Genomic DNA, 13,399 nt, shown 5'->3' with positions numbered 1-13,399 from the left:
TATTTAGAAACCCTAGCTAAACTCATGGAAAAGCTACTTTCAGTATTGCATGTGCTAATGAACAACCCTAAATCTAGAAACACCTCACAGACTCCTGGAACAGGTTCTGGAGACTTCATGGAGTTAGAAATTGCCTCTAGTCACAGGGACCTGTAGGCACAGGGCTCCCATTTCCATTACAGACCAACAGAGAGCGCTTTTCAGCCAAGAAACAGTCACAGGTTGATGGCGTTGGCCCACGCTGGCCAAGGGAAGCCAAGACTTCAGACTGGGCTTTAGCAGGAACAAGAGCGAGCGCTATGTAGTAGAAAAGTGCCTTAACTAACCGTTTTTAAGTCTGCAGGCAAACCAGGGAGCTGTATGACAAGCAAACTGGAAGTGTTTGGATCAGATGGCTGGCAGAATACATCTATTGCACTCAAATTACAAGTTCACTATTAGACTTCTAACTGGTAAAAAACAGATGAGGAGGAATTTTGCTTTGTCTGCTTTTTCCTCCTCTATTTAAAAGAGCGTTTTGGAAGGATTTTTCCTTCTTTGACTCCATTATAGAAATTCATAGCATGTTCCTGCCATGTTTTTTCATGATAGTGTATGTAGGCCTAGGAAAACATTCAAAAGGGAGCCCTGTGCAAATAAAAGAGAATTTAAATTCTCAGAACTCATTTATCTTTGTTTTCTTTAAACAGGAAAGTCATGAAAGGGAAAGATCTTGATTAAATATATGACATCTGCTCTTTTTAGTTCTCTTCTGTGTAGAAGTGATGGTGTGAACACACACACAATTACTGCAGGATGTAAAAATGAGCAAATTTACAAAGATAATATCTTTAATAAGACTAACGCTGTGCTCTAAAATCCAGACCAGCCTTCAGGATATGCAGACTGCAGCTTTGATCCTCAAAGCAAAACACAACTTGAAACCAGTGATACGAGTTTAACTTACACAAGTTAATCAATTACATCATCAAAGGAGTTTGTACATGCAAGTGTGGAGGGGGAAGAATATTAAAAAGAAGGAGCTCAGTAAGTCATTAGTTCCTCTTAGAGAAGGGGAAGGTGGGTTCATAACAAACAGGAATTGCTGGTGGTTCAGGGATGCGAAAAATCATAGGGCACAGAACCAATATACTTATTGACTAAAATTTCCATGTAGCTGAATTAAGCTTAAGCAGTTCTTCATCTGAATTTAACTTCAAACTTGGCATTTGTGTTTCAGTGGAGAAGAAGAATTTGTGTACCTGAAAGTGTCTCTTCTTTTGAATTTCAATCGGTTGGTCTCAAAAGATGAGTCACTTGCCCTTCTGGTTTCCTTAATTATAGCAAGACGAAAACATACAGGTTCAGTAAGGAAACTCACAAAAGAAAAAAAAGAGTATTTTTAGATTTCTACAAGTAAATTCCAAACCCAGAAAGCAAACAAAACTTCCAAGTCTTAATTAGAAAGAAAAGAATTAAAAAGAGAGCATGATCTAATGTGTCCTTCCTTTTTCCAACTCAGAAAGCTCCCTGATCCAAACAGCTAGTATTTCAAAGTTATGAGGAGCATCTCCTTCTGCTCAGTGAGAGGCACATGTTTGGAATATAAATGTTTAAGAGATCTTTCTGGAGAGAGAAACTTTTGGGGAAAAAAAAAGAGCATCGCTCAAGTCAGCTTTCAGTGCACAAGACACAACATTCTAGAGAGCTTTCTATCACTGCTGTTCATTCATCACCCGTTATTTGACAACTAAATTGTTTGCTCCTACTTCTGGGGGTACGGGTGGGGGGTGGAGGGTGGGAACACCAAGTAATGCAAGAAACCAGGCTCTCCAGATCTCTCTTTTCCAGCTTGGATTCAGCAGGAAGCTGGAGGTCACGGATTTTGGAGAGGAGGAATTTTCTGAATTACAACTACAGATTTATTTATTTTATTTTTATGTCACAGTGATCACTGAGATTAAAGTTCTGGGTAACATTCCACAGTGGGGGAGAGTCAAAGATGTGAGAGGAACTAAGTGTGGAGTTTTAAACCTCAGTGATAAGCAGCTCTATTGTTAGGATTCATATTTATTCCAATCTTCTGCAACGCTCTTGTGACAGCTCCAAGACTATTGTGACAGCTCCAAGAACTTAGATCTGAAGTAAAGTCTTACTTGAAATACTGCTGATCCTTTGAGGAGGAAAATTAAACTAAGCGCACTGAAGGTTAAAGCACCCACAGTGTTTTCCCAGAGTAAGGTCCCAGTACAGAGAAGTTGCTTATAACAAGATGCAGAAGACGAAAGGCATGTTAGCTGCAAACTAGCAGTGGTCTCTTGTGTATACGTGCAGAATGAGGCCATATGGGGGCACTGGACTTAATAACAGGATGGTTATTAACTTAAAAACAAATTAGGTCAAACTGAAAGCCAGTAACATGACGTGTCTCAACATGCTTTTGAGTAGGCTCTTGGGGTCATGAGCAGTTGAGTTCAACAGTAAAGATGCTCTCCCCAGTCTGGATTGTGAGGAAAGGAATGAAATGACAAGGCAGAAAAATCAAAAGAAACACAGAGAAACATTTTGCTTCAGCCATGGCATGGCACACACCACCACTGAAAACCAGCAAACCTTTTACAAGAAATTGTGTTTTCATGAAGCTTAGCTTGGGAAAAAGAGTCTGCTTCCCAAATACCAGCAAGGTAAAAAATGCAGTAAGATTAGAAACACTGAGTAAATTAATTGGATAGGTTTATTTGTATCATAAAAAGTTAGAGAGAAAGAACAACAGGAAAAATTATAAAGCCATGTTTCAGGGCTTACACTAGCCTTTATTACAGACTAGGAAGCAGCTGGTGGATTAAACTGCATCTATCTACCAAAGAGATCCACTCTCCTACCTAAAGCAAAACATTTTGGCTGTTATCAGAGGTCCTGTATTAGACCCATGGAAACTAAACTGGGTTATGGGCAACATCTGTTCCTTGCAAAGCCACTTACACTGTGGTGCAAGTTTTCTGAAAGACCCAAGTACAATATTGTCCATAGCTCAGTAATGTTACCCATGACTTAGCAATGAGCCTGCTCCTACATAACAGCTGTCATGGAAAGAGAAGGCCTTGTTCTGCTATGCCAGCCACAAATAAACCTACAAGTTCATAGCTATTTGGTACCAGTGACTATGCAACTGGAGATATTATCTGCATTACAGCAGCACCACAGAAGTAATTTAGAGGATTAGATCTAAAACAACAGTCAGTCCTACAAAGGAATCAGAACCTAGACAGATGCTAGCTATTAAAGATGGAAGAAAAGTGACTGCTGGCCTGGATGTACACAAGGAAATGATTAAAAAGAGTAAATTGGAAAATCATCAAGGTGATAAAGTGTTTCTGGCAGAACCCGGATTTCAACTAGATCTTCTGGAGGCCAATTCAATAATCAAAACATCGTTTCCTTTACAGAGGACTTTTTCCAGTGGAGGTTTATGTATGCAATTGGATGGTAGGGCTTGGGAAACATTTTAATAGCAGGAGCACCCGACGCCAGGCCATGCTTACCAAAGGAGCTTAATTTGGGGGGGACTTTGGTTTTGGTTTGTTCCATCTCTAGATAAGCCCTGACAGAATACTTAGCTAGGAGGATCCATATCCTTTATAGCCTGTTAATTTGCAAGAATGACAAGCACTTAAAATTTATCTGTAAGTAAGGTGAAACTCCAGACCTTCAAGTAACACCAGGGACACCTTTTCTTCCAAATGCATATATTGACATTCTGGCCCCATGCCTTAGAGCTGTTCACATTTTGCTACACGAGAAGCAATGCACTTGCCAAAGTGATTTTCTTAGTGAAAAATACTGAAGCATTTTGCCATTAAAAACAGGCATTAATTTCCCAGCTATGTGTGCAGCAGTTACTCCTGTGTCTGTTAATCAAGTCTAAGTGTAATATGAACATTTTATTCATTAAAAGACTGCATTTTCAAACGGAGCTTGCAGCGTGAATAACCTTATTTAATACCTTTAAGAATAACAAATAGTGAGAAAACTGATCCAAGCAAAAGTGAACAGACGCTGATCTCAACTAAGTGCCTTTGTAATGATGGCTTATGACTGGTATTTGAAAGAGTCGTAAGTAGAATGTGTTATACATGAGGACTGTCAGAAATATCAGCTCATTTGTGTGTTTTGTTTGCTTTTCTTTAGAAGTCTGAAGACACCTGCCTTTTGTGCTGTAGCTTTCAAGAGCCAGAGAAACAATACATTAAAATCCAAGAGCATAACTGTCTCAACTTTAAGTATCCCCTATAGAACCATTCTATGATTCAAGTATGTTAAAGTTATTAGAAACATGAGCTCTACTTTTACATCTACAGTCACTGGAGAGATTAGAGGCTCTGTAATTTACAAAATTTTCACATCTACGCAAATGAAACTAGAAGTATCTGACCTTGACACCTGTATTAAACAGGATTTGCAAAGATGCCTCCAAACTGTAGACCCTTTTAAGGTCAGCCACTTATTAATCACTTCAGATATGCAGACACTCCTGTCTCCCTGCTGCTTGGCAAAGTAAACTGCCCCATACTGAGCTCTGTCCTGCCAATTACTGGGCTTCTCTTTGGCTAGTATTTAAGCTAGTCTGGGTACCCCCATATGTTACTGCAGCCATAGCAATAATGACAGAGTAGCTCTGCTCTTTGCCTAGAAGTTAATGAATTAAGTTCCATATGTGGAATAGGGTGCTGCTTCACACAACTGCAGACCCCAGAGTCCTTCAGAGGCTTTTAAAGCACATGCAGTATCACGACTGTAAATCCTTAGGGAAAGGATATTCTCCAGAGCTCACCTCCTTCATTCTCTGCTGCAACCATAGTACATTCAGATTTGTTTCAATACGTCCTCAGTAGGGTGTTCTGCTTTGTAGCAGATGCTTCAAAGCATTTTTATGTTGGACACTGCCTTCAGAACACACCGAGTTCTTCTCTGAAGGAACAGTTGCAATCTCCAGAGAAAAAAGAAAAGAGGGGAGGGTGTGCATTCGGGCTGAGGTGTGTTGTGTATTTCACATGGCACTATGTCTACACAGAACATTTCCCAAGGAGGAAGGAGGTTTTCTGGTGTCTTTTTGAATCAGGCAAACAAAGGATTTCCACTTCATGATCACCAGACATTCTTTTGTGAGATAAACAGGAATGGATAAGCATCCTAGGTTCCTTTAAGTACACAGAATAAAAAACACTGTGAGATTTTAATGGCTTATAAACTACAAGGCTTTTGAAAATCATCATCAAGGAGCCAAAAAGTCTGGCTTCCCCTTTTCATACAGCTCTCAGCCTCAGTGAGACGCATTTTTTCGTTCAGCTTTCTCACAACATTTACCTAACTACACTTGCCAGCATGGTTTGCCAAACTGCTGCAGAAACCATCTGCTTGACATTGCTTACATATAATAAAGTATTGCTCAATACAATGTATTGGAAATGTTTGGAGATCTTTACATGGGAACCAAAAGCAGCGGTGCTGACTCAGGCAGATCTCCCACTGATGTCAGTGGGAATTGTACCTGAATGAGTCCTGCTGGATCTGATATAAAGCTGGCTGTGTAGTGATTACCGCTGACTGACGTGAGAACATATGGTTATAGTTTAACAATACCAACTGTAATGGAGATGAGAAGGAAATTTTATAGCATTCCTGGCTTGCTGCCCTTTTGTAACTATCAGAAACACTCAAATGATTCGTACGTATCTGCTCCTGTAACAGTTTCTCGCAGCTTCAAGTGAACACTGAGAAACTTGCGAAGTTAGATCCTACCTCGACAGGAACAGTTTGAGTCAGTCTGTTGAGATAAAACTTGAAAGCCAGCAAGACTACATGTGAAGTCTAAAATAAGGCTTCACAATTTCTCTACAGATTGTATTACATTACCTCTGGATGAGAATGCAGACATTTCAATACATTTCCCTTGGTCCAATCTGAAGCAGAAATTAAGCCTTCATAGCACTGACTTTGTCAGCTTAGTAGTAGGGACATGAATGTGAAAACTACTATACCAAAGGACAATGGCTTCTCAAATTTGACCTCAAATTTAGGTGTTATAAAATTACAGCTTCAGTAAGTCTAAAAGCTAAGAGTATCACTGAGATTATAGCACTTGTGAATTGTAATCACAAAAGCAGCACCTCTAGGTGCAGAAATCAAGTCCTGTCCCTCACAAGAGTTGCAGAAGGATGAAGAAGGGCAACACTGATAAAATAAGGAAGAGAAGGTATGATGCATGTATCCGCAAGTCTTAACCACAGCTTTAACAGAAGGGATGCTGCACCTTCAATAGTTCCTAGGAAGGGGCCATATTAGAGACACAAATGCCAAATAGCAGGTAAAACACTTCCAGTTGCAACCCACTGATTTTGGTTTAGAGGAAGCATCACAGAAGGGGCATCAACTGAAATGCCAATACAACTGTAAAATAATTAGGTTAATTAACATACAGAGGCAACATTAATTTGTCTCATGATATCAGTTCCCACCTTACTGTCACATTAAAAACCTGTCAGCTTAGGTCACATGAAAGAACAGGGAAAACATGTAAAGTTGTGCCACTACAATTATTCAAAGGAACATGAAGTCTAGTTACACACAGTAGAACACTGATTTTAGGAAATGCTTACCTAAACCAGGCTTCAGTGGTGGAAAAGTAAGATCTATCAGGATTACTATGCCACTACGCCATTCCTGAACAGCTAGCTGCTTATCTTGCTTATGAAAGATCACTTGACACAGCTATATCTTCCCTTCTGAGTATTATACCCTTCTATCCCTTTCTTCCTATGTACCTATTGAGACAAAAGGTTTAAGTTAGACAAAGCAAGTGGGAAAAGTCAGAAACAGATCACAGCTGTAATTCTTTCCCCTTTGCAAGACTAAGGTAAGGAATACAGTATGTACCTCTCACCTTAAGTGAAAGCAAGTCAAAAAATAAGCTGATCCTGAAACAAGCATCAATTTACACAGTTAAGCCCAGAGAAGCAAATAACTTGTTATTTAATTTCTGACATCCTTGTTTTACCTTGCCCTTGTTGCGTCCATTCTTGCTTGTGGTGTTGTATCTTATCTCATGTTTCTCTGTAATTCTGTTCCTTGGGGTGACTGAGAGAAGGGCAACCATCAGTGGTTTAGTGGTTGAACTTCAACCTGCCTCAAAAGCATGGAGTCTCAAAGCACAACTCTGCACGAAACTGAAGCTTTGTTTAGAGAAATCAGGCCAGAAATGTGTTACAAACAAGAGTACAGCTGTATTCAGAGTGAGTGGGATAACCCAGGAACAGGACATGACATTGCCTGCGACATCTCTTGCATGTGAACCCAAAGCAGCAATTCCAAAGAAGTGCTGAACAGAAACATTTGCAAAGCTGCAGGAGGAACTGAACTTCAACTCTGCATGCAGTGTCACGTTATTCAGCACTTCATCAAAGGAGACATGAGTTTCATTTTGGACAGTAGACTTTATTAGAAATTTTCTTCTCATTCATCAGTAAATTCACATTAAAATATGCTGAAGGCAGCTCAGTCTAAACATGTGACATCCTGCCATAACAACAACTTCCAGTTTAAAAACTAGATAACTGATCAGGCAGATAACTTGAAACACGTAAGAAATGCAAATAGAAAGCAGCATCTTAAAAAAATGGGATGAGCCTGAAAAAGTAATACATTTCAGGTGGAGCTGGGGAAAAACAACCAAAATCAGTCACCCCAAGATGGGAAACAGTTAAATGAGAACTCCACAGACTCTAAACAGATAAATAAACATTATAACCACACATACATTAAAAAGAGAACCAAGTACTTAAGAGTTCATACCACATAAAAATTATAAATTTGTTCAAATAAAAAAGTGACAAGCTTTCTAAAGTACGAATATCCTAAATTCTTGGGATAGTGAACACTTTCTTATAAACTGCAGAACTTTAGAGGGACTAGATTTGGTCTTGAAAACAGTGGACTGCATCTTACTGTTACCACACCTGAAAATTCATTTGACACATATACCAGGATTTTTTCCTCTCATGTTTGTAAATCACATACTCTTCTTCTAACCAACAATCTGCTCTTTTAATGGTAGAACTTTTAGATAGCATAGGCCTGATTACATTGAGTGCTGAACACTCAAAGCTCTCAACAACTCTGAATACTAAAAGCAACATGTATAAAAGTCACTGTCAAGGTTTTTCCTTTGCTACTTTATGTTTTATCTGTTGGGGAGAGATGTAGGAGAGAGAAAGAAAAATAAATCACATTACTGAAGAATGCTCTGCCCTGCACGACAGTGGGTGTTGCAGGTCAGGTTTTCTATTGGCATTTACCAGAGGCAACAAAGATAAACCAACATATGAGAGATGAGAATAATGGCCTTTAGGACTGTAAACACAACAGGCAACAGGTAATACACAAATCTCGGTCAAATCAATGTTTTCACATTCTTTAGTAGTCCCCCACAGTGATCTGCTTTCACTGGTTCAGAAAAAAATATATATTAAAAATTAAATAACACTTCAGTGTCCATCACGAAGATTTATATTTTGCTGTAAACAATTTTCTGCCATTTGCATTGATGTAGTCCAATGTGAGGCCAAGAGGGTTCTAGACGTCTTATTGGTACTGTAAATAATTCTTCAGAGACAGAGGCAAAGGTAGAATTTCTATGTCATGCAGGCGGTCTCTGCCAAGAGCAAAACGGATTGATCTTCGGCACAGGTCCATTAAAGGCAAGGGTTCCGCTGTTAAAACAGAAGAAAGAAAAGAAGGAGTTAATTTTTCAGCCTCTCCATTTACAGGCAATGTTTTATTTATTAACATAGATTTTGTATTGTATTAAACAGCCATAAAGATAGTAATGGTATTGTGAAAAACCTGACGACCATGAGGCAATTAAGATAATCAATAGAAGCAAAGAGAGAATTTGATGCACTTCAGCCACAACAAGTGACTGCAAAGTTTCAGACTGAGCTTCCTTATCTGTAAGGCTTAAAATAATAATCCAAAACCACTCTCCAGGCTCACCAAGCTGCACCAGAAGTTGCTACATTTCCAGATGTCTAACAAGACAAAGAGCTTCTACTCTGTTTAGAACACAACATTTGTCTTGCGTAGCCTTAACATGAACTACACTGGCAACTTCTGACCTTGACATACCAGTTCCTTCTACGTCTTAGGAACTGGAAATGGCACTTAAGGGTAACCAAACTTCACAGCAAACACTGCTCTTCCTGCAACACTCTCAGCTTTTCTTTCTAGGAAGTTCACTGGAAACAAAAACTAAACAAAACACACTCAAAAATCTAGAGAAATTTTAACCCGCTCCTCCATGCACAGATTAGGGGAGAAGGATTCAGTTGGCTTGAGGGCAGGATGTGTGTTTTCGTTTGTGTACACACAAACAGCCCCAAAATATACAAACAACATCTGCAGACCCTCCTTGTTTAGTTTAATAGAAATAAGTACCTGTCAGAAATGCCTGGCAGATAGCACTTAAGACTGGAGATCCAACAACAGTGATGTGCAGCATCTCAAACCAACTCACCACTATATCCCACCCTGGCCTGCAAAACTCACACAGAATTGCAAGAAGATCATAGAATTTCCATCTAATAGTAGCATGAACAGCCCCTGTGATTGCAAAGCTTGCAATGGAAATCTTTTTGTAGCAGGAACTGGCATAAAGCTGTGAAGCCTTTAGCCAGTTACTACTATCTTCAAGAACAACTTTAACCAGATGGATTTGGTTGCAGTTTAACGAGTAATAGCTTAAAAGACTACAGGAAACTCTGCCTCTTTACGTGGTAAAACAGTAGTATCCTTTAAAACATTACTGGTACTTTCAAATGGAGAGAAAAAAAGTCATGTGATTATATTAGTGATAACCTTTCATAAACTTTACAACTTAGAAGTGCTTAACACTGTACAGCACTCACTTATCAGGAGTCCTCTTAAGTGCCACATGTAGGTTTGCACAAACTATGTTATCTGCCCATCCTTTAGCTTACTTTAGTTTAAAATCTACGTGAAAAAAGTATCACTACAAAGCACAAAATATCCAATTGGAGGATTTGCTTTATATGCCAGAATTGTCTGCTTGGTGACACCACTCACTTAATGGATTTCCTATCATTTATCCCTGCATCACATTTGATTTGTCTAGTCCATTTGTCTAGTGACCCACAGTTCACTATGGTATTTCCCAAAAGTGTCTAGCAAAAGAGCTTAGAAAGCATTCTGTTGTATGTTGAAAGACTAAAAAGCTTATTTAACTTTATAACGCTTCAGTGACTTGCATACGGAGTCTACTTCTCCATAAAAATCCACTTAATCTGTAAATCTGGCTATTAAAAGATGAAAAAAAATTAAGAGCCTCCACATTCTAGTAATAACATTTTCTATAATTAGGAACATAGTAATATAGTAACATTTTCAATACATTGGTGATCCTAGGTTTTATTTTTTTATATCAGAATTATGAACATTAAATCTTACAGGATGAAGCTGTAAAATTCATTAACCGGGATTAATAAGTAGGAGCAAAACCAGCTCAGGAGTTCCAGGAGATGGAATACAACACATCTTACAAGACCTACACCATAAACAACAATTTTCTGAGTCTCTTCCCAAATCTCTGAGGTCCCATTAAGAAGATATAAAATAAAGGCTAAGGGTGCTTAAAGCCATTAACTGACCCCGTGGTCTCTTTTTCTTCCCTAGACAAAGGAATATGTAAAATGAAGCCATCTGTGCAGCCAGGCACCGAGTTAATCCTAAACTTCAGAACACAGTTTAAGGAAAGGTTAAGTATTTTTCGAGCTTGAAATGCTAAATGAATGTCTCTTGTCTCACTTCTATAGGGAATTTTCAAATGCTACAGAAAAATGCCCCCAAGTGTTGGCAACAGCTGCTGAATTACACACATTGAATGCGGTTTTGCAACTTGAAAATAGAACTATAGTTTTTATTCTCCTTTCTAGCCAACAGAAGTTCAAGGCTACAACAAAATTAGAACAGGTTTGTCCTACAATAGTAAATAAAAGTTGTTTTCTGGGGTACTCCCCGTCCAAACTTGAGGAAAACTTGTAATAATAGCGTTTTGCAACTGTGAATAGTCCTAAATGCTCAAAAATTAAATTCAGGAAAAGAAATAATCTTAGCTTTCAAAATAGTTTATGGGATAAATGTAAAACTGTTTAAAGACCAGCAATTTTGGGTCAGCTTAACTCAACAGAAGCATTATTACACATTTGGCATGCACCTTAACGCAAGCACTCTCCCATCCATCATCACATCTCCCAGTTTTACTACATACATTACTAAAGGAGGATCATTTGGAAAGAGGTTCAGCTTTCCAGGCGCACAAGTTAGGGTCTGAAAACTGGGTGGGTTCCAGGGGGAGGCATTTGTGTTAATATGGGGAAGAGGCAGAAAGAAGTTTGTATAGAGACTGTGCAGACCCTTGACAGCGGCTGGGAGTGCTGCTCAGCTCCGGCATCTGGGTGCATCCCTCAGCAGCACCCTGCCCTGAAGCCAAGCAAGACAGACTTGGCTGTGCACCCTTCTCCAGCACACCAGGCCCTGGGTGAGATGGGTGCCACCAAGTGCTCCAACAGGTCCCCTGTCTTGGGAGCTGGCAGAGCAAAGGCACGCCAGAGTGCCAAGCATAAACAAGTGGTAGTTTCAGAGGTGCTTTAACATTTATCGGGTGCCAAGGTCTGGCACACAGCCTGGCTGCTAATATCTGGGTGCCAAGCCCAGGCTCTGCCATGCCCCCACTGCAGATGGTCCACCCATTGAGAGGCTTTTCCTGCACTGGAGCTCCTTGGGGAGAGGGAATTGGGGTGATGTCAACACAGCACAGCATGCCGGTGAGGAAAGGAACCACTGCAAAGAGTTTGCTGATCATCTGCTGTAATGACTGAACCGTCTCTTTCACACACCAAAAATGCTTTGGGTTTTCAGGGAAATTCAATCAGAAGGTAACTGATCCTTTTGGAGAGGAAAAGTTCGACAACTCTGAGTATATACTGCTATGTACCCCACCTAAAACACACACACAGACTTGATGTATCCAAAACACTCAACGGTACATTCAAGCATTCAAACCACTACTTCCAAAATGTTAGTTTCCTTTGAGATCATACAAATAATGCTGAGAAGAGAATATTCTAATAATGCAAGAGATGGGAAGATGAATATTCTGAAGCCACATGGTTTTGGCTATTGAAAAAGTCTCTTTTACAACCTTAAATATTTACCCTTGAAAACCTCTGAAATTCAGGGATATTAACTGCTTGCTGGAAGATCTCACTACTCAGCATACCTAATATGCATGATGAGTGTTGTATTTTTAGAATAAACCACAACAGAACGGAACCAGAGCATTCAAGCCCCCTCAGAAGAACATGAACTAGCCAATTAGCCAAAGTTACGTGAACTCCAGTAATGTTCTTGCCTTTAGAAAAAAGGAGGAATGAATTGCTGAGCTGGAATGCAAAATTGTAAAGAAAACATGATTCACAAGAATGGCTCTTTGTATTAAATCCCAACCAGGCTAAGAAATTCAAAGCGAGACACGCTGGGGCACGGGAGCAAGCTTTGCACAGGAAACCCAGTGCTTCCTCTCAGGCTCCAGAGAAGAGTGCAGCTACAGCTTGTTGGGTAACACACACCCTGTGCCTTCCACAATGTACTTTAAGGAATCGTCTCCTTATTTAAAGTTTACTATGAAACCTCTTCACCCAAAGGTAGTTCCTCATAATGCCACGTTACAGAACACTGTATAAAAACATATATAAAATATGTAAAACATATAAAGCATAAAAACAAACAGTGTAAAAATAATACTGCTTCATTTATGTGTCAGAGCTTAATTCCCATGTCTCCCAATTTTGGACCGGTACAATACAAGACAATCCATTAAACAAAAAACAACCACAACAATAACAAAGAACCAGCTAAGAAACAGACCTTTGCTTCCACTCCTCTGCAGCAGGCCCGCCATGGGTTGCAGTACAGGGTATTCCATCACAAACCTTCTCTTCCCTACACTGCAGTTACACGCATGCTGAGAGCCGAACGCCTGGGAGCAGGGGGTAGGGCACAACAACAGTCCCTCTTCTCATGCAGAGCTGCATTTCACCAAGTGGCATACAAAATAGCTTAAATAGCTACTTAACATAAGAGCTAACAGCTTAAAAATAGCTTAAATAGCTATTCAATAAATTATATTTATTTAATGAAATAAAAAAAGCTATTTAGTAACTAGCTATAACACAAAAGAGCTGTTTCTGTAGCTAGATATATGCGTTCTAATGGTATCAGTCATGGTTTAAGGACAAAGGTAAAGAAATGTTTGTAACTAGAGACAACGATGTGCTTGTGAGCGTTTCTC

At 39.5% G+C, this 13,399-nt stretch overlaps 1 protein-coding gene across 5 annotated transcripts in view; it reads right to left on the bottom strand.

Annotated features, from left to right (window-relative positions):
• Window positions 1-7,446: 7,446 nt before the first annotated feature.
• SPSB4 (splA/ryanodine receptor domain and SOCS box containing 4) overlaps window positions 7,447-13,399 on the bottom strand; it is a 154,851-nt gene continuing 148,898 nt past the window's right edge. For all 5 annotated transcript variants that reach the window (XM_030495268.1, XM_030495267.1, XM_030495269.1 and 2 more), the window contains one exon: window positions 7,447-8,744. In XM_030495268.1, coding sequence (XP_030351128.1) covers window positions 8,617-8,744 — 128 coding nt within the window. In that variant the 3' untranslated portion in view covers window positions 7,447-8,616. The remainder of the gene's footprint in view (window positions 8,745-13,399) is intronic.

This window comes from Strigops habroptila, chromosome 8 (genome assembly GCF_004027225.2).
Source record: "Strigops habroptila isolate Jane chromosome 8, bStrHab1.2.pri, whole genome shotgun sequence".
Taxonomy (NCBI): Eukaryota; Metazoa; Chordata; class Aves; order Psittaciformes; family Psittacidae; genus Strigops; species Strigops habroptila.
This window is presented reverse-complemented; position numbering and strand designations above follow the sequence as displayed.